The sequence below is a fragment of the Neoarius graeffei genome, chromosome 6, assembly GCF_027579695.1.
Source record: "Neoarius graeffei isolate fNeoGra1 chromosome 6, fNeoGra1.pri, whole genome shotgun sequence".
In the NCBI taxonomy this organism is placed as follows: Eukaryota; Metazoa; Chordata; class Actinopteri; order Siluriformes; family Ariidae; genus Neoarius; species Neoarius graeffei.
The window spans coordinates 94,050,712-94,078,211 of NC_083574.1; the positions used below are offsets into that span (position 1 = coordinate 94,050,712).

General features: G+C 43.5%; 1 protein-coding gene and 1 long non-coding RNA gene across 6 annotated transcripts in view; one reads left to right on the forward strand and one right to left on the reverse strand.

Annotated features, from left to right (window-relative positions):
- lekr1 (leucine, glutamate and lysine rich 1) overlaps window positions 1–27,500 on the forward strand; it is a 273,905-nt gene that overhangs the window by 13,882 nt on the left and 232,523 nt on the right. For all 5 annotated transcript variants that reach the window (XM_060924188.1, XM_060924185.1, XM_060924189.1 and 2 more), the window contains exon 3: window positions 24,741–24,955. In XM_060924188.1, the coding sequence (XP_060780171.1) occupies window positions 24,741–24,955 (215 nt within the window). The remainder of the gene's footprint in view (window positions 1–24,740; window positions 24,956–27,500) is intronic.
- The window catches only part of LOC132888161 (uncharacterized), a 33,033-nt gene continuing 25,030 nt past the window's right edge, over window positions 19,498–27,500 (reverse strand). Inside the window, exons 2-3 of the long non-coding RNA XR_009654910.1 lie at window positions 20,126–20,672; window positions 19,498–19,579 (exon numbers count right to left, since the gene is read on the reverse strand). This is a non-coding gene — a long non-coding RNA (uncharacterized LOC132888161). The remainder of the gene's footprint in view (window positions 19,580–20,125; window positions 20,673–27,500) is intronic.

Genomic DNA, 27,500 nt, shown 5'->3' on the forward strand with positions numbered 1-27,500 from the left:
ACAGTGTGAATGATGAAATCAAGCCCATTTCAGATAAAACTGATCACTGAACTGATGCAGGAGTGACCGAGCTGGAGTAAGTGTGAGGAATAAAAATGCACGATGACGCTGGCAGTAGAGGTGTCCGTTCCAGCTTTGGAAAGAAGGCTGTAGTGCGAGTTCACGTTAACGTCCTTCTGTTTCTACCTTCGCGATCATCTGAGTCACGATTCCAGGTTTTAGAACGTTCGTGAGTGAGTTCCTGCTCTCACTCGAGTTGTAGCAGTGATGTGTAAACAGGTAAACGGTGAAGGCTTGAGAATTAGAACAGGATCACGATGATGCAAGCATGACCAGACTGTATGGATATGTCGGGATGTTTAAATGTCTAAATGTTCAGATCAAATAGTGGGAGTCGCACAAGACCCCGCAGGACATATAGGGAGCGAGGGATTAAAGAGCAACGGACATTCAGTTTGACTGGATGAGGGTTGTGTCAGGAGGTTGTGTGCTCAAATCCCGCCGATGCCACAGCCTCACAGTAACGCTTGCTAATCATGGGGTGTCTGTACACTCATGTATGTGGAAGAGGGCAGAAAGCTCCTGAACAAATTGGGTCGGAAATGAGGAAAAATCCACAAAACCAGATTCACCGGGTGCCGTTTGAAACCTTTGATTACCACTAACGATCGAAAATCAACACCCTTGAATTGAACTGACAGATCTTCCGTGATACAGGCCTACAGTCTACAGTTAAAGGAAATAACGACTGTTTGCTGGGTTTTAAGGGGAAGCTTTCACACATTTTCCGATTAGCATCATAAAGTTCCCGAGCTCCTTTCTGCTCAAGGACTTCTCGCTGATTAGCGTCTCTTTTCTTTGCCTCACTCTCTCTTCGTGCCACTGTTGACCATCTGCTATGGGACTTGAGCTCCTTTCCCTTTTTTCCTCTATTCATTTTTGATGAGAGCTTAACCAAAAGCTCCCATCGTGAGAAGACATGCCACAGAAATCCCCTCGGCGGCCCCTCGATCCTGCACGGCGCCCCGTAAATAATGGATGGGTTTAAAATCCAGCCCGCGTCTGTTCACGACTTAGCGATGGACGTCCCTGTTCTCTCAGGAGGGTTAAAGCTCGAACACGCACATGTGCTACGAGTTCCCTTTTATCACCACCCATCCCCCATCCCCGAGGTCTTCCTCGAGTTAACCTGAACAGACAAACGCAGAGCTGCTGTCCTGTCACGCCCTGACCTTTAGTGCATGAGTTACGGACAGGTGGAGGTCCGAGAGGTCAGAAGCTCTTTGGTGTTAAGCCTCTTCATGTTGCTGGGTCCAGGTCTGGATTACACTTCTTATTTTGGGTGAAATAAACGCAGTGCCTTCTGGCGTTTTCTGATGCTCAGCACTAACAACAGGTCGGATCTCCTGGTGGTGGGCGGTTCTGCAGATATGAAGAGGAAAATGATTAAACGTGGTCCACTTTTATTGAGCCACTTGAGATAGTTCTCGCTGTTTTTAGAGAAACAGGACAAGAGACATGTGGATGTTATTATTAGAAACATATTTCGACGATGATCTGATCCACTCCAGTCCAATCAGCACAGTCAGTTTTGTTTTCAACATTCCTTTTTCACACTCTTTATTGAAACAGAAAACGGAAGCTGTCACCGTGGATCTATTTGCACTATTTTACTACAGACAGGATACACACCAAGTGTTCTGACTTCTTGGTGAAAAACAGATTATTCTATGCACATTCACACACGCTCTGATTGGCTACTCTACTACTAGGATATCAGCTCATATACCATGAGTAGAGAAAAACAAAATGGCAGCGCGTATTGCTGAACCAACCAAGGACGAAATAAAAACTCAACTCGAAAACAAAACCCCCTCAAATTGTTATCAAGTATTTAAAAGAAACAGAAATAGATAGTTTTCACATGATGTCACAGAGTCGGGGATTCCCTGGTGGCGGCCATCTTGTGTGGCAAGCTTACCGTACGGGTCACTGAGCACACATTGTAACGCGCGAGTTACATTTATTTATATATTATTTACATTTATAGTTACATTATTACTATTTAAAGCTAGCAATGGTGCACACCTGTTGTATTCACGGCTGTCGTAATAGGTCAGATGATGACGTCAAGTGGAGCTTTTATGGAATTCCCACTGTATGGGAGCACAAAGGCGAGCAAACAAAGAAACTCAGCATACAAAGGAGAAATCTATGGCTTGCGAGAATCAGCCGCAAGGATTATCAGCCTTCCAAACACAGCAAAGTCTGCTCCGATCATTTTATAAGTGGTAAGTTGTTTAAATAAACAATCGTGTAACAAGCGTACATACCAGTTAATTATATTACAAAGTTTATACTGACATGGTCCTGTAATACCACTAATGGATGTAAAATTTGTCTTAAATCAACTCGATATTATACACACACACATATATATTTATATGCAGTGTTGAGAGCTCTAAAATTCCAATGTTTACATACCTTGGCTGTAATTAGGACATGACTGTCACTTGTTTTTATATGGCGGACTTCACGGACCCAGCCACAGACAAAATAATTGTATGACTCCAGCGACTTGTATGCTTTGAGGTCGTCAAGTGTGTAGGCGCTTTTACTATTCACGAAATAGTTCACAATATCAGGGTACGATATGGATGGCAGCCCTGCATAATCACTTGAAAATGCATCTTTGTCCACTTCGTAGGGGTCAATTCCCCCAATCAAGGCCAGTTTGGCTGCATACCGTTGTTGTGAGATGTCGTCCAATGTATTTATATACTTCTGTTTGCTTGATTTTGCCGACACTGATCTTTATTTTAGAAAACTGACTATATAACTTCATAAATTCGTCCGAGATAACGTAGCCGGTAATGGCGATGGTCCGTTTTGTTTGCCCTACAAGATGGCGGCTGGGGGGCGTTCCCCGGAATGCTGTGACGTCAGTGAAAACCATCTATAGCTAAAACAGCATAGTCGCCTCCTCCCCATATCGCCTGTTCCATACTCCAGCCCAGTTGGTGGCGGTAATGCACCTTTACGTTGGTTTGCCAACCACCAAAAAACCTTAAAGAAGAAGAAGACGCCCCCCCCCCCAAAAAAAATACAAAAAAAAAACGTATCTTTTTTTTTTTTCAAGAATTATTATTATCGCATTTTTCACAAATTGCTCCTGTCATTTCACCGGTTTGTTTACATTCTAAGCGGAAATTATTTTGTTAACTTAAAATCACTACGCCGTATAAAAAATTTAGTTATAAATCTGCGATTTTGTTTTTTAAAACGAAAGCTGAAAGTTAGGTATAGAATGTGTTTCTTACAGAATATGTTACGATGGTAGCTGGTCTTGTATGAATTTCTGAGCTATAAAATGAGTCGTGGTCTATTTTTTACCGTAGCGTGTTATTTGTGTGCGGGGAAGGACACACGTTAACAATTTGCATGTGTAGAATAGAATTTTCCACTCCAAGAGTTAGAAGTTGATCGTGCTTCCGTTTGCGGTCTCTCTGTTACGCGAGTGATCTGTTCGGACGTCATCACTGAAAAGGTGAGTTTTGACGGTTTTATTTTGTTTTAGTCTTGCAGTATAAGGCAATAGAATGCTTCTTTTTGATCTTACTTTCATATTTCGTAGTGTTTACGTATTTTTGGCCAAAATTTTGCAACCACGGTCAATTTAGATCGAACTTTTGATAGAATCTACGGCCAGTCATTTTGCCCCGCCCCCGCCTCGCGCTCCGTCCGGTGCTGTAATGATGTCCCGTTGCTCGCGCGCCGCAGCAAAGACCCGCGCGACCTTCAGCCGGTACAGTCGCTGTTCTTTTCCCACCGCCGTTATTCTCATCTTTCCGGTGTGTTCTTGATTTTTCCATCGTGTCCTATTTCGCCATATCAAATACCCAAACTGTATCATATTATTCATATTTAAGTGAATAACCAATTCAGTCATCATAACTTGGCATTTTTAACCCAAGCAATCAAAAAGAGGAAATTTATTCAATATTTTCACTCATCTGTGAAGGAGGGGCTTTAATTCTTCATGATGGAGTTATTTTATATGGAAATCAATTTTACAAAAGCATTTGAATTGTAATCAAAAAAATGTTCCACAGTGGAGGCCAGATAAAGCAAGATGCTATCCTTATTCTTATTAAACATGAGAAAAGAAACATTGAGTGTTGGGTAAATGCAAAAAAAATAGTAAAATTAGAAAATTTTTTTGACCATAATGTCCCAAACGAGAGACCATTTTCTGAGACGGACCCATATATATATATTTTTTAATCCGTCCCAATGTTATTGTCAACTCTGTTATAAAACCGCATAAAATCCACAAAGACTTAATAATACGCATGCACCGAGCGATGTCACTTCTTCTGGCGAGAAACTTCAGAAAGGCAGTGAGGTGTGTTCTGTTCTGTTTCTTCTCTCTTTAATTTGAACAAAATGTCGAGGATTTTACACCAACAGTAGATTAATTATTCGTCAACTCTGTTATTGTGATATCGGAGTGAATCCCTCACTCAAACAATAAAATCCATAAAATTCTGGGTTTTAAAAAAGAAATACATGCCATGTGGTAGCTAGTTTGAGGTTAGCATGTGGAGTTATGACACAAAATGTTGGGAAATGTCAACTCCGTTACCATCCATTCTGTTCGTGGTTTGCCGACAGAGTCAACACTCGAACTGTACCCGCAGTTATAGAACGGGCCCACAACCGTAGAGTAACACTGACCGCACATATGCTTTGAGGATCTGAAATTTTGTACTTAGCGTGCTGTTTCTGCTTTTAAAAACAGGACTCATCTTGTTGAAAGTGCCTTTTGATCCAGCGTTTCTCTTCTTTATTTTCTTCTCTTCTTTCCACATCTTCCATCTGATGTTATGGTGAATCCAAGGTATTTGAATTGGTTTACTTGTTTGACTCTCTATTTTTTTTTTTTAATTAAAATTTTTTTAACATTTGATGTTACACCGTGGAGGATGAGGTTTCTTCGAGACCACCATCCATTCCGTTTTGCTGGCGTTAAGTGACGCTTCACTGCTGCCTGTCACAGTGTTCAGGATGTCTTGCAGATTTTGTTCTGAATCAGCAATCAGTACGGCGTCATCTGAATAGTTGTTGTTTAAATCTGACGACCTAAGAAAAAGAAAAATAATAAACACACACATTTGGTTTCCTTGAGAAGGTTTAAATACATGGTAAGGATTATTTTATCCTCGGAGTAAACGGTGCGTCCTGTATTTGCGTGTAAAATGTCAGGAAGTACAGTATTATTGGCACACCATGAACTGCTACTTAGACTAAAATGCTCATGCATGACGTGCAAATGTCAACATTTATGAGAACCAGTAGGAAGTAGATCTGCGTACACCACGTACATTCCTTTTTTATTTCGAAATGCAAATGAATAAATGAGGAAACAGGATTTTTTTTTTTTTGGTTTTCTTGACACATACCGGTGGAGGAAATCAGGGTTTTTTTTCAGAACATCATTAAAATATTGTCACCTTTTTAGCTGAGAAATTAAATTATTTATTAATCCAAATATACGTCCAAAGCAGTTTTGCGTGATTTAAAATAATCTTATATTGTAGCACCTGGAAAATCCAGATCGTTTTTTTTTTTTCAGCTATCAGTTTGTCTTCCTGTACTGTCATGATCACCGACAGATTTTTTTTTTTTTTTTGTTCAAGTGTGTAGTGATGTACTGTATATTAGTCTCATCTCATTATCTGTAGCCGCTTTATCCTGTTCTACAGGGTCGCAGGCAAGCTGGAGCCTATCCCAGCTGACTACGGGCGAAAGGCGGGGTACACCTAGCCTGGGCCCGCCCATCCTAAGCGTGACGCAACACGAGGGCCTGTTGCGAGCTTAGTCTGGCCAGGCAAGCTATCTACAGCTCTTCCAAGCTCCTGAAAAATCGGGAACCAATCAACTTTGAGCATCTCCAACGGCCCTGGGTAGAGGCGTGTTCAAGGCAGTTACGTAGTAGAACTGCGACCGGAAGCCATAGATTGTTTACAGAATCTATGCCGGAAGCGCTTCATTCACTAGAAACATTACGAACATGGAGCAAGTTCTCATTGAAAACGGAGCAAAGAGCAGCCCTGGAGGTATTTATTGAAAGGAAGGACGTTTTCACCTTGCTCCCGACAGGCTTCGGTAAGAGTTTAATCTACCAGTTAGCCCCGTCGCGTCACATACGTCAGAGGAAAGAGTGATGTGATTGGTTTAAGCTTCGTCACAGCCTTTTCTGGCTTCGACCAGTAGCAAACTGAGGCATTTCAGGGAGGCGGGTCAACCACGCACTTTGGGAAACGGTTGGGCTTAATATCTTTGCCAGACCAATAGCTCGTAGAGCTTTGAAGTCGCGTTAGCCAGACTAGGGTACACCCTGGACAAGTCGCCAGGTCATCACAGGGCTGACACATACAGTGCGTTTACATGCACATAGAGAGAATCGAATTTCTGCCGTTGCTCGACTGAAATCGAAGTTCAAAATGCCATGTATACACCTTAATTCGGCTGAAATTGAACCGAACTTGATTTCTCGGAATCGAGCTACACGACCTAGATTATGCGATTTCTGCCGAGCTACTTAGTGCATGTAAACCCTATTGAGCTACGTATTCGAGCTACTTACTTCAGCACTGCCCCTTCCGGAAGTGACGAGTGACGAGACCACAAGCGGGAAACACAACAGCCTCGGTCGGCATGACAACGAGTCATGACAACGGCATGAATCTTTTCTTTTTGTGGCATTGTTTGCACTGTTAAAATTTAGCTCACTTACTGTATCACCAAATACATCTGTACAGCTGTTGCATAGCTGTGAATTGTGTACATAAACAAGTCATTGTATTTGTGTGTGTATATATATGTCCAACATCTGAAGAATGTCAATAAAAACAAAACAATTGAACTTTTTTGTGTTTATTAAGACATAAGTTAAATTGTAAGCAAAAAAAAATATTTTTGTAAGCAAAAAATGGACTTTAGAAAAATATACAATTGTGCAAAATAAGTTGTCTTACAAAACAGTGGTCTGCGCAGGACAGTTTGTAGCCATACAGTCTGTTAGAGCAAGCCTAACAGCTTGAACACGGAACTTGTGAACACGGAACTGCCAGTGTTGCCAGATTGGGTGGTTTTAAGTGCATTTTGACGGATTTGAACATGTTTTGGGCTGGAAAATGTCAGCAGTACCATATCTGGCAACACTGCTGATAACTTTGTTTATACTCTTGAATAGCTCTTCTTCATGATGACAACCGGAAGTGTACCAACACGATGGGGCGTGTAGCACCACCTGTGGCTCGGGTGCACAATGTACCTCACACAGTTCGATTTCCTTGTGTGCATGTAGGATTGGATTTCTCTGGCACCCCTGCTGGGACCCTTAGCTCGATTACCGACAGTAGCTTGATTTGGATGTGCATGTAAACGTACTGAGTGACACAGACAACCATTCACACTCACATTCACACCTACGGTCAATTTAGAGTCACCAGTTAGCCTAACCTGCATGTCTTTGGACTGTGGGGGAAACCGGAGCACCCGGAGGAAACCCACGCGGACACGGGGAGAACATGCAAACTCCGCACAGAAAGGCCCTCGCCGGCCACGGGGCTCGAACCCGGACCTTCTTGCTGTGAGGCGACAGTGCAAACCACTACACCACCGTGCCGCCCTATATATTAGTGTGTACAGATATATAGTATATACAGGCACAAAATGCAGGAAATAGCATCAAAATTTGCCAGAATATTGAAAGAATTTGCACTCCAGATCAACGTATCAAAAACCGAGCTTTTGTATCAAGCAGGGGATGAGAATGTGGACAGAGCAAGTGTGTCCATCGATGGTGCTCCTCTGAAATCCGAATCCAAATTTCAATATCTTGGCTCCTATGTACAGTAACTGATGACAACAAAATGGATCAGGAAATATCTCGCAGCATCCAGACTGCCTCAGCATCCTATGGAAAACTGAAAAGGAAACTTTGGAACAGCTCTGAAATAACACCGAGAACCAAGTTAAAAGTCTTCAGAGCAGTAGAAACATAATGGACAGGGAAGAAAACGGCAACAAATGCAAGAACGTTGTCATTCGCTACTTTTCTGGACTATCTGAGACACTCAGGAGGAGCTTCTACAAACACAACATCCCTGTACACTTCAGACCCAGTAACACTCTGAGGCAGAAATTAGTCCACCCTAAGGACAGACAATGTAGTGTACGCAATTCAGTGCAGTGAGGAATGCACAGACCTGTACACTGGGGAAAAACTAAACAACAGCTTCACAAATGCATGGCTCAACACAGGAGGGTCCGTTCCTCAGGCCAGGATTCTGCAGTCCGTCTTCATCTCAATAACAAAGGAGACTCGATTCAGGACTGCGATGTACACGTTCTAGCCAGAGAAGACTGATGGTTTGAAAGAGGAGTAAAAGAAGCCATCTTCTTCAACCTGGAACGACCATCATGGGACAGACGAGGTGGTCCGAGACACCACTTATCAGCCACCTACAATGCAATCCTTGGCACACTTTCCAGAAAACTGAATACACATCCAGACCAAGACTCAGCTGACTTCAATGACGGACATGATGGCAGAGAGAGAGCGAGAGAGAGACGGCGACCCACAGATCACCCTAACAACCCTCTAGGCTGCTAACACCATTCACACCCGGCCTCCAGTGACCCTAACACCTACAGGATGCCTGAGAGGGTCAACGACCCATGTAACCTCAGCAACTCTTCTTCGGGTTGCTTTTGGTCCACTAGAGGATAAATACCTGGAACTCCTCATTAGTCGGACAGAACTGAAGAAGCCTTTCGGATGAGAGGTGAAACATCTTCAAGGATTTCAAGCAAGTCCAGTTGCTTTCTTTAGCACCTATGGATTATGATGACCTGGATGACTAAGAACCTTCACAGACATCTCTTCAGAGCAGCAGTCTTAACAGCTTTACTGCGTTCCATCGAGACAGTGACCCTCCCTGCATGAAAGGCACATAAGAAAACTTACAAACTTTCAAATAAGGCATCTAAGACAACGATTAAACATCCACTGGTCTGACAAAGTCCCGAACACTGAAGTGCTAAGAAGAGCTGAGATGCCAAGCGTGGAGGCCATGGTTATCTCATCACAATTACGATGTAGGACATGGGCTAAGAATGGAGGAAAGCAGGCGACCAAAAAAGCTTTGATATGGAGAACTTTGCGAAGGGAAAAAGAATGTAGGGGGTCAAAGATTGCGATACAAAGATGTAATTAAAAGACACCTTAAAAGAATAGACTGTGAAGTGAACAACTGGGGGCGGCATGGTGGTGTAGTGGTTAGCACTGTCGCCTCACAGCAAGAAGGTCCGGGTTCGAGCCCCGTGGCCGGCGAGGGCCTTTCTGTGCGGAGTTTGCATGTTCTCCCCGTGTCCGCGTGGGTTTCCTCTGCGTGCTCCGGTTTCCCCCACAGTCCAAAGACGTGCAGGTTAGGTTAACTGGTGGCTCTAAATTCTCTCTATGTGTCAGCCCTGTGATGACCTGGCGACTTGTCCAGGGTGTACCCTGCCTCTCGCCCATAGTCAGCTGGGATAGGCTCCAGCTTGCCCGCAACCCTGCACAGAATAAGCGGTTACAGATAATGGATGGATGGATGAACAACTGGGAAGAGAAAGCCAGAGACAGATACACATGGAGAAAGATTGTGAAAGAATCGGGGAGAAAAGGGAGGAGGAATATCGGAGACATGAGCAGTCGGTGTCGAACATTACAAGGCCCCTCGTCACCCTATTAGTCCCACTCCAAAAAAATGTCATGTCTAAGCTCCTGTTAGATATTTATCACCAAAAGCACAACATGTCCTAATAGTGTTCATATAGGACTAGCTTGGGTAGCATTTTTTTCTGATCTACAGTGGTGCTTGAAAGTTTGTGAACCCTTTAGAATTTTCTATATTTCTGCATAAATATGACCTAAAACATCATCAGATTTTCACACAAGTCCTAAAAGTAGATCAAGAGAACCCAGTTAAACAAATGACACAAAAATATTATACTCGGTCATTTATTTTTTGAGGAAAATGATCCAATATTACATATCTGAGAGTGGCAAAAGTATGTGAACCTTTGCTTTCAGTATCTGGTGTGACCCCCTTGTGCAGCAATAACTGCAACTAAACGTTTGCGGTAACTGTTGATCAGTCCTGCACACCGGCTTGGAGGAATTTTAGCCCGTTCCTCCGTACAGAACAGCTTCAACTCTGGGATGTTGGTGGGTTTCCTCACATGAACTGCTCGCTTCAGGTCCTTCCACAACATTTTGATTGGATTAAGGTCAGGACTTTGACTTGGCCATTCCAAAACATTAACTTTATTCTTCTTTAACCATTCTTTGGTAGAACGACTTGTGTGCTTAGGGTCGTTGTCTTGCTGCATGACCCACCTTCTCTTGAGATTCAGTTCATGGACAGATGTCCTGACATTTTCCTTTAGAATTCACTGATATAGTTCAGAGTTCATTGTTCCATCAATGATGGCAAGCCGTCCTGGCCCAGATGCAACAAAACAGGCCCAAACCATGATACTACCACCACCATGTTTCACAGATGGGATAAGGTTCTTATGCTGGAATGCAGTGTTTTCCTTTCTCCAAACATAACGCTTCTCATTTAAACCAAAAAGTTCTATTTTGGTCTCATCCATCCACAAAACATTTTTCCAATATCCTTCTGGCTTGTCCACGTGATCTTTAGTAAACTGCAGATGAGCAGCAATGTTCTTTTTGGAGAGCAGTGGCTTTCTCCTTGCAACCCTGCCATGTACACCATTGTTGTTCAGTGTTCTCCTGATGGTGGACCCATGAACATTAACATTAGCCAATGTGAGAGAGGCCTTCAGATGCTTAGAAGTTACCCTGGGGTCCTTTGTGACCTCGCCGACTATTACATGCCTTGCTCTTGGAGTGATCTTTGTTGGTCGAACACTCCTGGGGAGGGTAACAATGGTCTTGAATTTCCTCCATTTGTACACAATCTGTCTGACTGTGTATTGCTGGAGTCCAAACTCTTTAGAGATGGTTTTGTAACCTTTTCCAGCCTGATGAGCATCAACAACGCTTTTTCTGAGGTCCTCAGAAATCTCCTTTGTTCATTCCATGATACACTTCCACAAATGTGTTGTGAAGATCAGACTTTGATAGATCCCTGTTCTTTAAATAAAACAGGGTGCCCACTCACACCTGATTGTCATCCCATTGATTGAAAACACCTGACTCTAATTTCACCTTCAAATTAACTGCTAATCCTAGAGGTTCACATACTTTTGCCACTCACAGATACGTAATATTGGATCATTTTCCTCAATAAATAAATGACCGAGTATAATCTTTTTGTGTCATTTGTTTAACTGGGTTCTCTTTATCTACTTTTAGGACTTGTGTGAAAATCTGATGATGTTTTAGGTCATATTTATGCAGAAATATAGAAAATTCTAAAGGGTTCACAAACTTTCAAGCACCACTGTATTTCCAGGTGACCACAGTCACCCAAAGCCTCCCATTTGGCCATACACCGTGTTGCATGCAGATACAGGACCAGATAGGGCCTGTTCATAGGTTTTGCCTCTAAATTTCCTGTTGGTTGGACGACTAACAGCTGATAGTTTAAAAGTGTAGTAAGACTCAAGCTGCATGTTGAAGGTCAGTCTCACCAGATGCAAGGCAAACCCATGGTTCCGTCCATACGTGACATTTTCCGTAAACAGCTTTAAGTTATTTCTAGTCGGCTGCTGTGTCCTGACAGGTAAGAACTGGAGTCATTTCAGAATGCTGTCCGAGAAGGCGGAGTCTAGCACACAGACTTTTGAAACACTGAGAATTTTAAGACGTGCCATTCGGCCAAAGTTCATTCGACTGTTTTCCGTAGACATTTACGTCACTTGCGGAATTTCAATCTCCTCTGTCACCAGTGTTCCGATTCTGCCGAAATGTTCAAGTTTTGCCACAAGAAAGTGTGTTTACTTGTATTTGCTTGGATCATTGACAAGCCGAGGTAAAGTGAATTTTAGAAACATTGAGTTTACACCACCTTCTGATTTGAAGCAGAAGAGCCTTCTTGTTGCTTCATTCAGACGCCTGGGTCCCATTCAGTTCTCACTCCTTGTGATTTGTTAACATGAGGGTATTAGGAACTCAAAAAGTATAGTACTGGGTACATACAAGGATGTTTCAATATTACCCCTTGTGCAACATAATTGCGACCAATAACGTGACCAGGGCCGTATGTGAAAGATGCAGTCGTAATTTTATTTTGAACCTGGGGAAAGCAGCTCATAAGTGAGCAAACAAATGCTAAACACCTTCTAGTCATCATCGGACATGATGGACTATCGTGCATGAGCGATCTTTAATCTACCCTAGAATTGGTTCTAGCGACCCGGTAATGGCTGATGAATATCAGGATTATTCATTATCCCCCTGACATGTAATGCAGAGGGATATAGCTATTGGTCTGTCTGTCTGTAAACATTTTAATTTCCGGAGCATAACTCAACAAGAGTACTCTGAGAGCACAATATCCCCCGCTACAATATACTACAGACGAAATTGCGATATGCATATGACTGTTCTATAACAAAGCCTTTTGCCAAGTTTCGTGAAATTCCTCCAAAAATTGTGAGAGGAGTTGATTTCAGAAGGTGAGAACCCTTTCCTGGATGGACAGACGGACGGACGGACCTACCGACCTCCCTCCCTCCTAGCCACACGACATAATCCACTTTCAGGCCTTTTGGCCAGCGGGGGATAAAACCTATTAGGAATTTTTTCACAAAACCTGACAGTTATGTTAAGTGACTAGCAACCAGTTCATCTCATCTCATTATCTCTAGCCGCTTTATCCTGTTCTACAGGGTCGCAGGCAAGCTGGAGCCTATCCCAGCTGACTACGGGTGAAAGGCGGGGTACACCCTGGACAAGTTGCCAGGTCATCACAGGGCTGACACATAGACACAGACAACCATTCACACTCCCATTCACACCTACGCTCAATTTAGAGTCACCAGTTAACCTAACCTGCATGTCTTTGGACTGTGGGGGAAACCGGAGCACCCGGAGGAAACCCACGCGGACACGGGGAGAACATGCAAACTCCGCACAGAAAGGCCCTCGCCGGCCACATGGCTCGAACCCAGACCTTCTTGCTGTGAGGCGACAGCGCTAACCACTACACCACCGTGCCGCCGCAACCAGTTCAACTTAGGAAAATTTGGAATGGGGTTTCATGTGGGGGCCGGGGGATACATCATCTCCTGATGACTCTTGTTACATTCAGAGCTTTTTTTTTTGGTAGTGTTTATTGGTGTAAAGCCAAGAACAAAAAGGAAACAAATAAGCACCATGTCCTTGGAGTGAATTGTCTATCAAAGCACACCAACAAATTGGTGACGAATCACGATTTCACAGTTTGGTGTCCTTGAGACTTGTTCCAATGTGAAACCAACCATCACAATGAAGACCTGATAGGCTTTGTGTAAAGGTTCTCCAGGTTCCTGTGTGAAGCAGCATGTGTTTTTGAGTGTGTACTGGAAATGTGTAGCAACCAAATGGATGAACAAACTTTTTTTTTTTCACCCCCCTTTCCTTTTTTTCCTCACTCTTCCACTTCCTGCCCTGGAGCTAGACTTCTCAGCAACCAGGTTTATTCTGTGCATGGTGCTGGCCCACCCACAGGCCTCCTGACTGTTGTTTACCCCACTGTGAATATCACTTTTCCCCTCTCTTACTCTTGAGTCCTCCTTATCTCCTCCCTGGTACCGCTTTTGGGTCATGTGCCAGTCCTGTGGAATGGAGAGGAATCATGGTGTTGGCTCGGACTACACTGGGCACCGCGCGGGGGGGGTTGTTATCTCAGTGAACATTCACAAAGAGCACACACACTTGCTCGCTCTCGCACTCAAAATCTACAGGAAATCAAGGGGAAAAACAAGGATAAGTCTATTGACTGCTTAATCCCTTGCGTGATAAGAGCGTGTCGGTAATGATGGCTGGAACAGGATGACTGAGAGGGGGTTATGAACACACACACGCGCACAGTGCATAAACAGGTGCTTCCCATAGTCCATAACAATATTTGCCTACATCTTAAAGAATTTATCGCTATATAAAAGTCTCGTCCAGTTATCGTGACTGATCTCGAACCAGGGGCTGGAGGAAAACTTGCATCTTGCGTGGTCGATGTGTTGGATGTCGGAGTGAAGCGGTCGCTTTGGAAGCTATTTGGTCTTTGCGTGCATGTGACAGTGACCCAGTTTTACAGCGGGATTTGATGGAAGCAGACGGCGGAGAAGAGATCAGGGGGAGGACGGGCGGGGACGGCGGGGTTACCGAGGGGTCGCAGACAAGGGATCTTTCCGGAACACCACGATGAGACAGCAACAGAAGAAGAATAACAACAATGATAATCTTTTATATTTACATAGCTTTTTATTTTTATTTTTTTTAAATCCTGAGCCGAACATCTCGACTAGCTTGACGTAGAAAGGAGATTAATTCATTAAAGTGTTCACCAGCATTAAAGTGCTCACCATCGTATTACAGTAATGATCTAATAATAATTAAAATAATGATTTTTAGGGTGATGTAATTTGTCGTCAAGAAGAAATCTATTCCGCATACAGGTATAACGGAGGTTGTGTGTGTGCATGCTTGCGTGTAAGAAAGGACGATATATGTATGTGTGTGTGCATGTGTGTGAATTTTTAAGTGCTAAATCAACGTGTCAGTCCCGGGGGCAGAGGCCCCTGCGGTGGCTTTCTCTGTCACGGGAATGCATTCTTATTGGCAGAACACACGCACACCCCTCAGGGTTAGTGTGTGTGTGTGTGTGTGTGTGTGTGTGTGTGTGGTGGGGGTGGGGGCTGAGCCTGGGCCTGGGCCAGATTGTTTGTGAGAGAGAGTCAGACTCTCAGAGCATCACCTCCCTCGCTCTGTGTCTCTTTCTCGACTCGCTGTCCTGCCCGAAATGTATCAGTAACCGAGTGGGAGGTCCCAGGTTTTTGTTGCTGTTGTTGTTCTTGATATATCGAGCTATATAACACTACAGAACGTTTTTTTGGGAATCAGGAAATGTTTTCGTTCCAAGATGACAGTGAAGGGTTCAATAGAAGGAAGCATGAATAATCCGGCTGCATCAGTGCGATATTTATTTATTTACAGATTAAGTACGAGCATATGAAGTGTGTAACCTTAAGGTGATGATACAAGGAGCAACTTTTTGGGCACTGTTGCTGGCAGCATGTGAGATGAGAGAGAGAGAGGAGGGGAGGGGGGAGAGACAAAGAGAGAGAGAGACGGGGGAGAGAGAGAGAGAGAGACAAGGAGAGCAAGGGGAGAGAGACAGGGAGAGAGACAAGAGTGAGAGACGGGGAGAGAGAGAGAGACAAGGAGAGCGAGGGGAGGGGGGGGAGAGAGACAAGGGGGGAGAGGGAGAGAGAGGGGGGAGAGAGTGAGACAAGGAGAGAGAGTGAGAGAGACAAGAAGAGAGACAAGGAGAGCGAGGGGAGGGGGGAGAGAGACAAGGGGGAGAGGGAGAGAGAGGGGGGAGAGAGTGAGACAAGGAGAGTGAGTGAGAGAGACAAGAAGAGAGACAAGGAGAGCGAGGGGAGAGAGACAAGAGTGAGAGACGGGGAGAGAGAGAGAGACAAGGAGAGCGAGGGGAGGGGGAGAGAGTGAGACAAAGAGAGAGAGTGAGAGAGACAAGGGGGGAGAGAGAGAGACAAGGAGAGAGAGAGAGAAAGCAAGGTCGTGCAAGGGTGGGTCATGGATTTGGGGCGCTGACCTACTAACTCGAGCACTGTGTGTCGTTAGATAGACAGAGAGACAGACAGACAGACAGATATGTAGACGTAGAGAGAGACAAGGAGAGCGAGGGAAGAGGGGGAGAGAGACAGGGAGAGAGACAAGAGTGAGAGATGGGGAGAGAGAGAGAGAGAGACAAGGAGAGAGAGTGAGAGAGACAAGAAGAGAGACAAGGGGGGGAGAGAGAGAGAGAGGGGGGAGAGACAGAGAGAGAGATGGGGAGAGAGAGCGAGAAGGAGAAAGAGAGAGAGAGACAAGGAGAGCGAGGGGAGAGAGACTGGGAGAGAGACAAGAGTGAGAGACGGAGAGAGATAGAGAGACAAGGAGAGAGAGCGAGAGAGACAAGAAGAGAGACAAGGGGGGGAGAGAGAGACAGGGAGAGAGAGAGAGAGAGAAGGCAAGGTCGTGCAAGGGTGGGTCATGGATTTGGGGCGCTGACCTACTAACTCGAGCACTGTGTGTCGTTAGATAGGCAGAGAGACAGACAGACAGATAGGTAGACGTACACGGGGCAACTTTGTGCAGTGTTGCTGGGCAACCAGGTGAGACACAGGGCAACTAATTACAGCAACAGACAGTCGGCAACAACCAATCAGAGAAGAGCAAATCTATCGGCAGGGAGACAGACGCCGCAAAGATGGACACTGAAACATTTACAGCCGTTACTTTTGTTTTGGCTTCAGCCTTTATTTATTTCACTCAACTTCTGGAACAAAACTGAATCGATCCTCCGGTCGAAAGATAATTTGACGTTATTTTAACATTTATAAGTCAAAATAAGCACATTATTCTGTTAATAATAAACACTTTATAAATCTCTAAAAACTCGCCTCAATCACATATGCTATAACTAATAACTGACACATACATCATAAAAACATCATCGTTTAATTCTCATCTCGGCAAAAAAAGACAAAAGGACACGGACCAGGAGACGGCTGCTGAGGAGGAAAAGGGCGTGACGGAGCTCCTGAAAGGCTTTCTTTCTGTTTTAGATCCTGAAGTGTGTCCTGTTTCACCCTCGGGTTCCACACGTAGTCGTGCATATTATCTGTATGTGAATTAGATCAGACCAAAAGTTCGACAATCTCTATTACAACTCATTCATTAGCTGCCCATCACTTTTAACTTGACGCAAGAGAGCTAACATTATCCCTACATAGCTAGCGATAACTTTCAGCTAATTATGTTAGCAAAAACCACCGCTAGTTAGCTAAATCCCATTCAATCTCTATGGAGCGGTGGTTACGGAGCTAACAGCAGTTTACACTTAGCTGAAAAAATAAAATCAAGGTCTTAGTTACAACCTGAGCATAAAAATAGACATCTGTTGGTTCAGCATTTGATGAGGTAAATTCGCCACTTCGGGTTTAAACAGAACAACTTGCCGCCATAAAAAGATATAAGTTTTCTCGCGTTTTCTTCGCTCCACCGCCGGAGAGAGACGCCGCCATGTTTGTTGAAAATTTCAGCAGCGCTCAGGTGGTCATGTGATTCACTGTTAGCACTCTGATTGGATGAGCTTAATAAAAAAAGTCGCCCAAAATGGTGAAAATCGTTTGGATAGAAATTACATTGGGGCGGCACGGTGGTGTAGTGGTTAGCGCTGTCGCCTCACAGCAAGAAGGTCCTGGGTTCGAACCCCGTGGCCGGCAAGGGCCTTTCTGTGTGGAGTTTGCATGTTCTCCCCGTGTCCGCGTGGGTTTCCTCCGGGTGCTCCGGTTTCCCCCACAGTCCAAAGACATGCAGGTTAGGTTAACTGGTGACTCTAAATTGAGCGTAGGTGTGAATGTGAGTGTGAATGGTTGTCTGTGTCTATGTGTCAGCCCTGTGATGACCTGGCGACTTGTCCAGGGTGTACCCCGCCTTTCACCCGTAGTCAGCTGGGATAGGCTCCAGCTTGCCTGCGACCCTGTAGAAGGATAAAGCAGCTAGAGATAATGAGATGAGATGAGATGAGAAATTACATTGCCCAATCTCAATGGGAAAGTGTCGAAGCGCAATTGCCCAGCAACATTGCGCAAAAAGTTACTCCATGTATCATCACCTTTAGTATTAATTCTGCATTTGATGAACGCTCCTAACTTGGAATTTCCCCCATCAACATGAAGAAAATGCAGAGTTTCTGCTCAGAAATTCAACCCTGAGTTTAGCAAGTGACCTCAGCCAGGCTTGTAGTACTCGAGTCCAGGACTCGTGCCCTAATTTTAAGGACTCGTGACTTGGACTTGAGCGCTGATGACTCGGACTCGTGCATTAACTGCATACAGAGTCGTAAATTGGAGACGAGGATTCGGATTTTTTCTTTATTTTTTGTAACATGCCATAATAATTTGTATAAGATATTTATATCTGCATTAATTTTTGTACTAATGTCGTGCAAGAGTGTCACACCTGTGCGCCTTGGCGTGTGCGTCAGATGGGCGCTCCGGACAGCTCCAGAGTCTCACGCACGCTGTAAACGACTCACACCTGCACAGGATTAAGGTGCAATCAGCGCGCCGATATAAAAACTGTGAAAACACACTTACTTTGCGAAGTATTGAGTTGCGTTGCTGACACATTACCGAGCCTTATTTCCTTGTTTGGTTTCCTGATCCCTGATTTCCTGTTTCACGTCTGCCGAGTCTCGCTCGACCTATCGCCCGTTTCACCGTTTTACGATTTTGCCTGCCGTTCTGGATCGTTTACCGTCTTCACTTGTATCAATAAACACGCCTTCTGCACTCACATCCGTCTCCCAGCCGTCTCTGACAGAATACTTCACACTCCTTGACAAAGAGAAGTTCATACGCCATGTTCAGGAACAAACTCATGTTAATGGCGCTGAAACAGCCACCGTCAAATGGTGCGGTTGGAGTCTTGTTCTCGGACTCGAGGTTTAGTGACTCGACTACAACACTACCTCAGTAAATCAACACGACTGTTCACAGCATCAAGAGTAAATAAAATAGCCGACTGTATACTCGCATTAACTCGACATAAAGGCACGTTTGCTTGTTAGCGACAGAGTTTACTGGTTAGAAGAGGAAAATATACACCAGTCTTACAGTTAGCTGGCTCGATTGCTGCTAACAAAAGACAATCCATACATTTTAGCTCGAACTGACGAAAATGGCGTAACGCCGAGTTACTTTCGTGCAGCCGTAAGTGAAGCGTGTTTACATGGTTTGCATTATACTTTACTTTAGTTGCTGTTACTAATTGTGACATACGTCTAGATCGCTGTCGTTTTATGTCGGCTGTTTGTTACCATGACAACGTGCACTAGACGTAGTATTACCTAGTACCGGATCTGGGCATCAGAGCATTTATTTATTTATTTTTTTATGAGTAAGAGTAAATGAGAACAATATTGTTGTCCAGCTAGTATCTGTATTCTACGTACCTGGCTGAATTTAATTGCCTTTATTGTCGTTGTCAACGTTTACAACGAAATTAAAATTGCCACTCTGTGGTGCAAACATAGAAACACAGGTGTGGGTGCAATTGATCTTAAGTGATCAGTTTCATTAAATCAGTCTCATTAATAATACCATTAATTTTGGTGTTTAATAATAAATTACCAAACAGCCAAATTATGGTATATTCCAAATTATTATGATCACTACTGATGCAGCAATAATGTATTACTTACCGTATTACATAGACACTACAGCCAATAGCACTCATATACACTCGGGTGAAGGCAATTTGGAGTTCTTTGAGGTTGTGCGACTTCAAAAATACAAACAGACACACAGTTTAACAGAATAATTGAATTTACTATAACAATGATACTAAATGGGTAATAGCAGTTGAATACATTCAATATGGTTAGCAGCAATATATAGACAAGGCACAAACAGTGAGGTAGTGAGCGTGTGTGTGAGCGTGTGTGTGTGTGTGAGAGGATGTGCTGTAAAGTTTGGAATGTTATCTAAGGTGTTGGGGGGAAGGGAAAATCACCTCGTGGTCTTCTTGAGACAAAGGAATTCGTCGTGGTTGCTAATCCCACTATCCTATAACATTACCAAATCCACTGAAATCTTGATGAGGGCAAAATGTGTGTAATAACGAAATTAAGGGACGTTAGAGAAGATAGAAAAGAGCATGCAACAACCTATCTATTAAAACAACGGAGAGAGAACAATGTAGAACACAATGATCAACTCGACACTCTAAGTGTCTACAGTGTGCACAGTTAAACAGTTCCTGAGTTTAAATTCACACTACTTCATAAAGCTAATTCCTAAGACTAGTTTGCCCAAATGCCAGCCTTACTTCAAGTATCGATGTCCCGAAGTTTCGTGGAATTTCGGGTACTCGCGGAGGCTCACAGAAAGCTCATGGGTCGCATCTGTGAAAGCGCAGAGACGTCCTTGATCCGAAGCTTCGTCGTTCGTGAGGAAAAGTCTCTGATGATAATGTGCACAGCGATTAAGTCAGAAGGAATCCGGTCGCTTCTAACTTTTAATTAACTGCTTGGGCTGCAGTCGTAATGTTACTTATGATAAACAAATAAACCGGTTGTAACTCAATTGAGTGAGACGACTCGACTTAGGTACTCTTTACCGTGGCCAGTGGTATATACGAAAGCACGTTGAGTCTTCTTTCTTGCAAGGCAGACGTCGTGATTTTGGATGTTCTGCTGAGCGGGGGTATCTCTTTATGTCTGTATGACGCGAAGGTCCACAGAGAGAGAGAACAAGTTGAGGATGACCGGGTCACTTATAGAGTTGGTCACGTGACGTGACGTAGGTCATCGCGGAAGTTAGTTGATGGGATTTGTAGTTCTAGACAGGGACTGTGGCTGTCCCTACACAGGACACTGGAAAGGAGAAAAAAAAAAACCTCACGCAACACAAAATGAGAATTGTGATACTGGAAATTAAATCACATTAAAAATAAAGTGCAGGTACAAATCAGCATGATTGAATTATACATTTATTTGTGCTTGTTATTATTTAAAGTGCAAATAACCTAATGAATAGTGTTCAATTACTTTAAAACCAGCTGGCTAACCTCTAAAACGGAGCAGCTCATTGGAACTGCGCTTGGGTAGCTGAAACTGAAAAAGCCCCGGGAGGCTTGAAAGATCCTGAAGCTTGTGGCCAGAAAAGTGTACAGGATGAAATATGACTTATTCCATACGGCCGTTTAATATTCAAACTAATCCAAGCTTCACTTCCATGTTCCAGACACCTGATTTATGTCGTGGTGTTTGAAGGCGAGCGTTCTGTTTATTTCATTCTTGCTTTTTTTCTCGACCGCCGTCCTTTGTTCTGTGTGGTTTTCGTCGCTGTCACAGAACCACTTAGCGAGGTGGGGCTGCTGATTTACTCCCTTAAATGGCCACAAATAGTCACTTGGTTATGACATTTATAGTTTGTGATTGCGTGTGCATGTGTGTTTATATGCAAGAGCCACTTTCATAAATGTAATGCACTTAGCCCACGGGATTGAGCCTGAAATATGACCAGTCCGTTGGGAATTCTCCGGACTCTCCAGCTTACCACTCAGACACTGGCCAACAATATTAAATTATGAAAGAGAAAGCGGTTGTGAGTTACAGAAACGATCCATTTACCTGATTTTAGGAAATGAGTCAGTCACATCTGATTTAAGTGATAAAAACAGAAGAAGTCGTTAGAAGGCTGAATCCTGGACCTGTGAGTAACGTAGTGTAGTGTAATGTCATGTGTATCATGCTCAGATGCCAGCGAATATTTTGTGTGTGTTGTACACTACCGTTCAAAAGTTTGGGGTCACCCAGACAGGCAATTTTGTGTTTTCCATGAAAAGTCACACTTTTATTTCCCACCATAAGTTGTAAAATGAATAGAAAATAGTCGAGACATTTTTCTGGCCATTTTGAGCATTTAATCGACCCCACAAATGTGATGCTCCAGAAACTCAATCTGCTCAAAGGAAGGTCAGTTTTATAGCTTCTCTAAAGAGCTAAGCTGTTTTCAGCTGTGCTAACATGATTGTACAAGGGTTTTCTAATCATCCATTAGCCTTCTGAGGCAATGAGCAAACACATTGTACCATTAGAACACTGGAGTGAGAGTTGCTGGAAATGGGCCTCTATACACCTATGGAGATATTGCACCAAAAACCAGACATTTGCAGCTAGAATAGTCATTTAGCACATTAGCAATGTATAGAGTGGATTTCTGATTAGTTTAAAGTGATCTTCATTGAAAAGAACAGTGCTTTTCTTTCAAAAATAAGGACATTTCAAAGTGACCCCAAACTTTTGAATGGTAGTGTATGTGGAAGGGTGTGTGTGTGTGTGTATGTATGTGTGGCTATGACTTGGCTTTACCCTTGCAAGTGCTTTCCAGACAGGATAAGATCTCCATATGGATAAGCCTGTGAAATTGCGTTCTTCCAATTTCACAATTCACAAACTGTCTCTTGTCTTCTGTATTTTGATGATGATCAGACCACTGAAGATGAGCAGATGAGCACAGACTTAATCGCCAGCCAAGAGGAAATATAATTTTGCCTTAGGACCTGGAGGAATTACTCCAGTCCACATGTAAATTTAATTTACATTAATGCCAAGGGGGCGGCACGGTGGTGTAGTGCTTATCGCTGTCGCCTCACAGCAAGAAGGTTCTGGGTTCACGCCTAGTGGCCGACAGGGGCCTTTCTGTGTGGAGTTTGCATGTTCTCCCCGTGTCCGCGTGGGTTTCTTCCGGGTGCTCCGGTTTCCCCCACAGTCCAAAGACATGCAGGTTAGGCTAACTGGTGGCTCTAAATTGAGCGTAGGTGTGAATGTGAGTGTGAATGGTTGTTTGTCTCTATGTGTCAGCCCTGTGATGATCTGGCGACTTGTCCAGGGTGTACCCCGTTTCTCACCCATAGTCAGCTGGGATAGGATCTAGTTTGCCCGCGACCCTGCACAGGATAAGCAGTTATGGATAATGGATGGATTAATGCCAAGGGCATCCACTTTGTTAAAGAGGGACGGGTGCTGAAGAGAACACCAAAAGACGGCTCTATCTGTAGGTTTGCTCTCCACAGCCCCAGACTGGAGGATGATGGTTGACCTGAAGAGGCAGCTGAAAATTCCACCACACATCACCCAGTCCACATTGAGACCTGACATCATTTTAGTCTCAGAGGCCACCAAGCAGCTGATACTGCTGGAGTTGATGGTACCCTAGGAAGACGGGATGGAGGAGGCTCAAGAAAGGAAGAGAGCAAGGTACCAGGAGCTGGTGGAGGATCGTTGGAGAAACGAGTGGCGAACCAGATGTTTGCCAGCGGAAGTGGGCTGTAGGGGATTTGCTGGTCACTCCCTGCACAAGGCTTACGGAACCCTGGGAGCCATTGGGAACAACATGGAGGTGGTAGAAAGAGCATCCAGATGGCTCTGGTTGAAGAGGGGGGAGCAGTGGGGGAAGAAGAATGCCAGTAGGACATAGGCCAAGGTCTGGTCAGCCTTGGTCGGGTCACCTGGAAGAGGGTGTCTGTTGTAAGACCCGAAACACTCAGTGACTCCAGGAAACAACACTGATGATGTGTCCTATTGTGTGCATCAGAGGATGCTATGGAGCACTAAACAACCCTGTCTGAATAGGGTTTATGACTGTGAGCTGACCTAGTGGTTAGCGTGTCCACCTTTCGACCAGGAGATTGCGAGTTCTACTTGCAGTTGGGTCATACCAAAGACCATCATAAAAATGGTACCTACTGCAATCTGGTGAGGTGCTGCAATATAGATGTGAGTAGGGAGTGAAACTCTCGTGGTTACCAGAGGACCAGCCCCCCATTGTAACCCTAGCTGTATAATAGGCGAGAGGCCAAGGGTTATAGAAGTGGAGATCAGCGCTGACCAATGCGCCTTAAGGGCCTGGTTAGTACTGGGATGGAAGACTGTCTGGGAAGACCAGGGTCCTGGCATAGGAGGGACTTTGACTTTCAATAGGGCTTATATTTGTCTGTGGCTTAAACTCAACCAATACTTGGTTTTGGTTTGGTTTCAGTGGGAGACGACAGAAAAGAGCACTTCCTGTAATATCTCCATGCTGAAGAAGAAGCACAAGAACCTCTTTCCCCAGAAGATGTCATGAAATCTTTATCAGTCCATATGCCACATCTATGAGGAGGTAAAAGATGGTGAGCGTACTTGACCTACCTGACGGATTAAAATCCCTAAAGAACGCCGATTTAAAAATATGATCCTCTCAATGTAAAACTAATCCTGTCCAAATAAAGCAGGCATTTAATGATGTTTACTGCTGATGCCTGTTAGTAAGTCATGACTGAAAATCAGAACATGCTCCGGGAAGTCATTTAATTCATCCTTATCATCTGTTGTTCATTCATCTTTCACATATTTCTCTATCAGTGATAAAGCAGAGTAGGAGTTCACAGGCAGGTGAGTGTGCAGTGTAATATGACTGGAGACGCTCCAGGATTCAGTCAGAAACTGCGTCTGCAAGCGAAACTCTGCAAACAGAGTGAAACTGCATTCAGGACGTTCAGCCAGAGATGAAACTGACATGATTTCCACTTTACTCCAAGCATCGCCGATCAGTCAAGGCGTGTCTGGTTTCTTTAGATATGCTGGATCACAATGATGATTTAGATGTACAGTGTGAACGATGCTAAGCTGGCGGCAATTAGGTTCTGTTAGCCATTGAAGTCAATGTCTTCAAGCATGTCTCGGCTGATATGAGGATAAAATTGTGTACGTTTCTTTTTCTTTTGCCAATGAACTGACTTAAAGGCGCAGTATATATGGCAGATGTTCAAGGTAATCTCCACCACTGACACCTCACAGATATGGTGGATGTTGTTGTAGTGTGTTATGATAGATGTGTGTGATTAGAGCAGAAAGTAGCGTGTGTGTGTGTGTGTGTGTGTGTGTGTGTGTGTTGAGATGGAGCAGGAGGAGACGACCTGTCATTACTGCGGTGTGAGCTACCTGATCCTGCACGAGTTCCAGCGGCTGCAGGAGCACCTCAAGGAGGTGGAGAGAGAGCTGGAGAGAGCGCGAAGGAGTGTGGAGGAAGAGAGAGAGAATAGAGAGCAGCTGCAGTGCTCACAGGGTCAGGTGGAGGAGCTCAGAGCAGCCAATCAGCTTTACCAGGACAGGTGAGAACATATACTCTCTACACTCTGTATACTCTATACACTCTACACTCTGTATACTCTATACACTCTGTACTCCTCTATACTCTATACACTCTGTACTCCTCTATACTCTCTACACTCTGTATACTCTATACACTCTGTACTCCTCTATACTCTATACACTCTGTACTCCTCTATACTCTCTACACTCTGTATACTCTATACACTCTGTACTCCTCTATACTCTATACACTCTGTGTATACTCTGTACTCCTCTATACTCTATACACTCTGTATACTCTATACACTCTGTACTCTTCTATACTCTATACACTCTGTATACTCCATACACTCTGTATACTCTATACACTCTGTACTCCTCTATACTCTATGCACTCTGTATACTCTATACATTCTGTACTCCTCTATACTCTATACACTCTGTATACTCCATGCACTCTGTATACTCTATACTCTATACACTCTGTATACTCCATACACTCTGTATACTCTATATACTCTATACACTCTGTATACTCCATACACTCTGTATACTCTATACACTCTGTATACTCTATACACTCTGTACTCCTCTATACTCTCTACACTCTGTATACTCTATACACTCTGTACTCCTCTATACTCTATACACTCTGTACTCCTCTATACTCTCTACACTCTGTATACTCTATACACTCTGTACTCCTCTATACTCTATACACTCTGTGTATACTCTGTACTCCTCTATACTCTATACACTCTGTATACTCTATACACTCTGTACTCTTCTATACTCTATACACTCTGTATACTCCATACACTCTGTATACTCTATACACTCTGTACTCCTCTATACTCTATGCACTCTGTATACTCTATACATTCTGTACTCCTCTATACTCTATACACTCTGTATACTCTATACACTCTGTATACTCCATACACTCTGTATACTCTATATACTCTATACACTCTGTATACTCCATACACTCTGTATACTCTATACACTCTGTATACTCTATACTCTATACACTCTGTATACTCCATACACTCCGTATACTCTATACACTCTGTATACTCTATACTCTATACACTCTGTATACTCCATACACTCTGTATACTCTATACACTCTGTATACTCTATACTCTATACACTCTGTATACTCCATACACTCTGTATACTCCATACACTCTGTATACTCTATACTCTATACACTCTGTATACTCCATACACTCTGTATACTCTATACTCTATATACTCTATACACTCTGTATGCTCCATACACTCTGTATACTCCATACACTCTGTATACTCTATACACTCTGTATACTCCATACACTCTGTATACTCTATACACTCTGTATACTCCATACGCTATACACTCTGTATACTCTATACACTCTGTATACTCTATACACTCTGTATACTCCATTCACTCTGTATACTCTATACACTCTGTATACTCTATACACTCTGTATACTCTATACTCTATACACTCTGTGTACTCTATACACTATGTATACTCCATACACTCTGTATACTCTATACTCTATACACTCTGTATACTCTATACACTCTGTATACTCTATACTCTATACACTCTGTATACTCTATACACTCTGTATACTCTATACACTCTGTATACTCTATACACTCTGTATACTCTATACACTTTGTAGTCCTCTATACTCTATATGCTCGGTATACTCTCTACACTCTGTATACTCTATGCACTCTGTATATTCTATATATGCTGTACTCCTCTACACTCTATACACTGTATACACTCAGTTTGCTCTCCACACTCTGCATACTCTATACACTCTGTATACTCTATACACTCTGTATACTCTATACTCTATACACTCTGCATGCTCTATACACTCTATACTCCTCTATACTGTATGCACTCTGTATACTCTATGCACTCTGTACATTCTGCACTCCTCTATACTCTATACACTCCATTCACTTGGTATACTCTCTACACTCTATATACTCTAAACACTCTGTACTCCTCTATACTCTATACTCCTCTGTATACTCTATACACTCTGTATACTCTATACACTCTGTGGTCTCTGTACTCCTCTTTACACCCTGTATACACTCTGTGTTCTCTATACTCCTCTGTACACTCTATACACTCTGTGGTCTCTATACTCCTCTTTACACCCCGTATGCACTCTGTGTTCTCTATACTCCTCTTTACACCCCGTATACACTCTGTGTTCTCTATACTCCTCTTTACACCCCGTATACACTCTGTGTTCTCTATACTCCTCTTTACACCCCGTATACACTCTGTGTTCTCTATACTCCTCTGTACACTCTGCATACTCTATGCACACTATGTACTCCTCTACACTCTATACACACTCCTCTATACACTCTCTACAGTCTGTGTACTCTATACACACTCCTCTACACTCTATACACTCTGCACTCCTCTGTACACTCCCTGTACACTTTCTACAGTCTGCGTACTCTATACACACTCTTCCACACTCTCAGCTCCAGCCAGTGTTTCCAACTTTGCGAGTTGATTCTAAAAAACAGCTTTA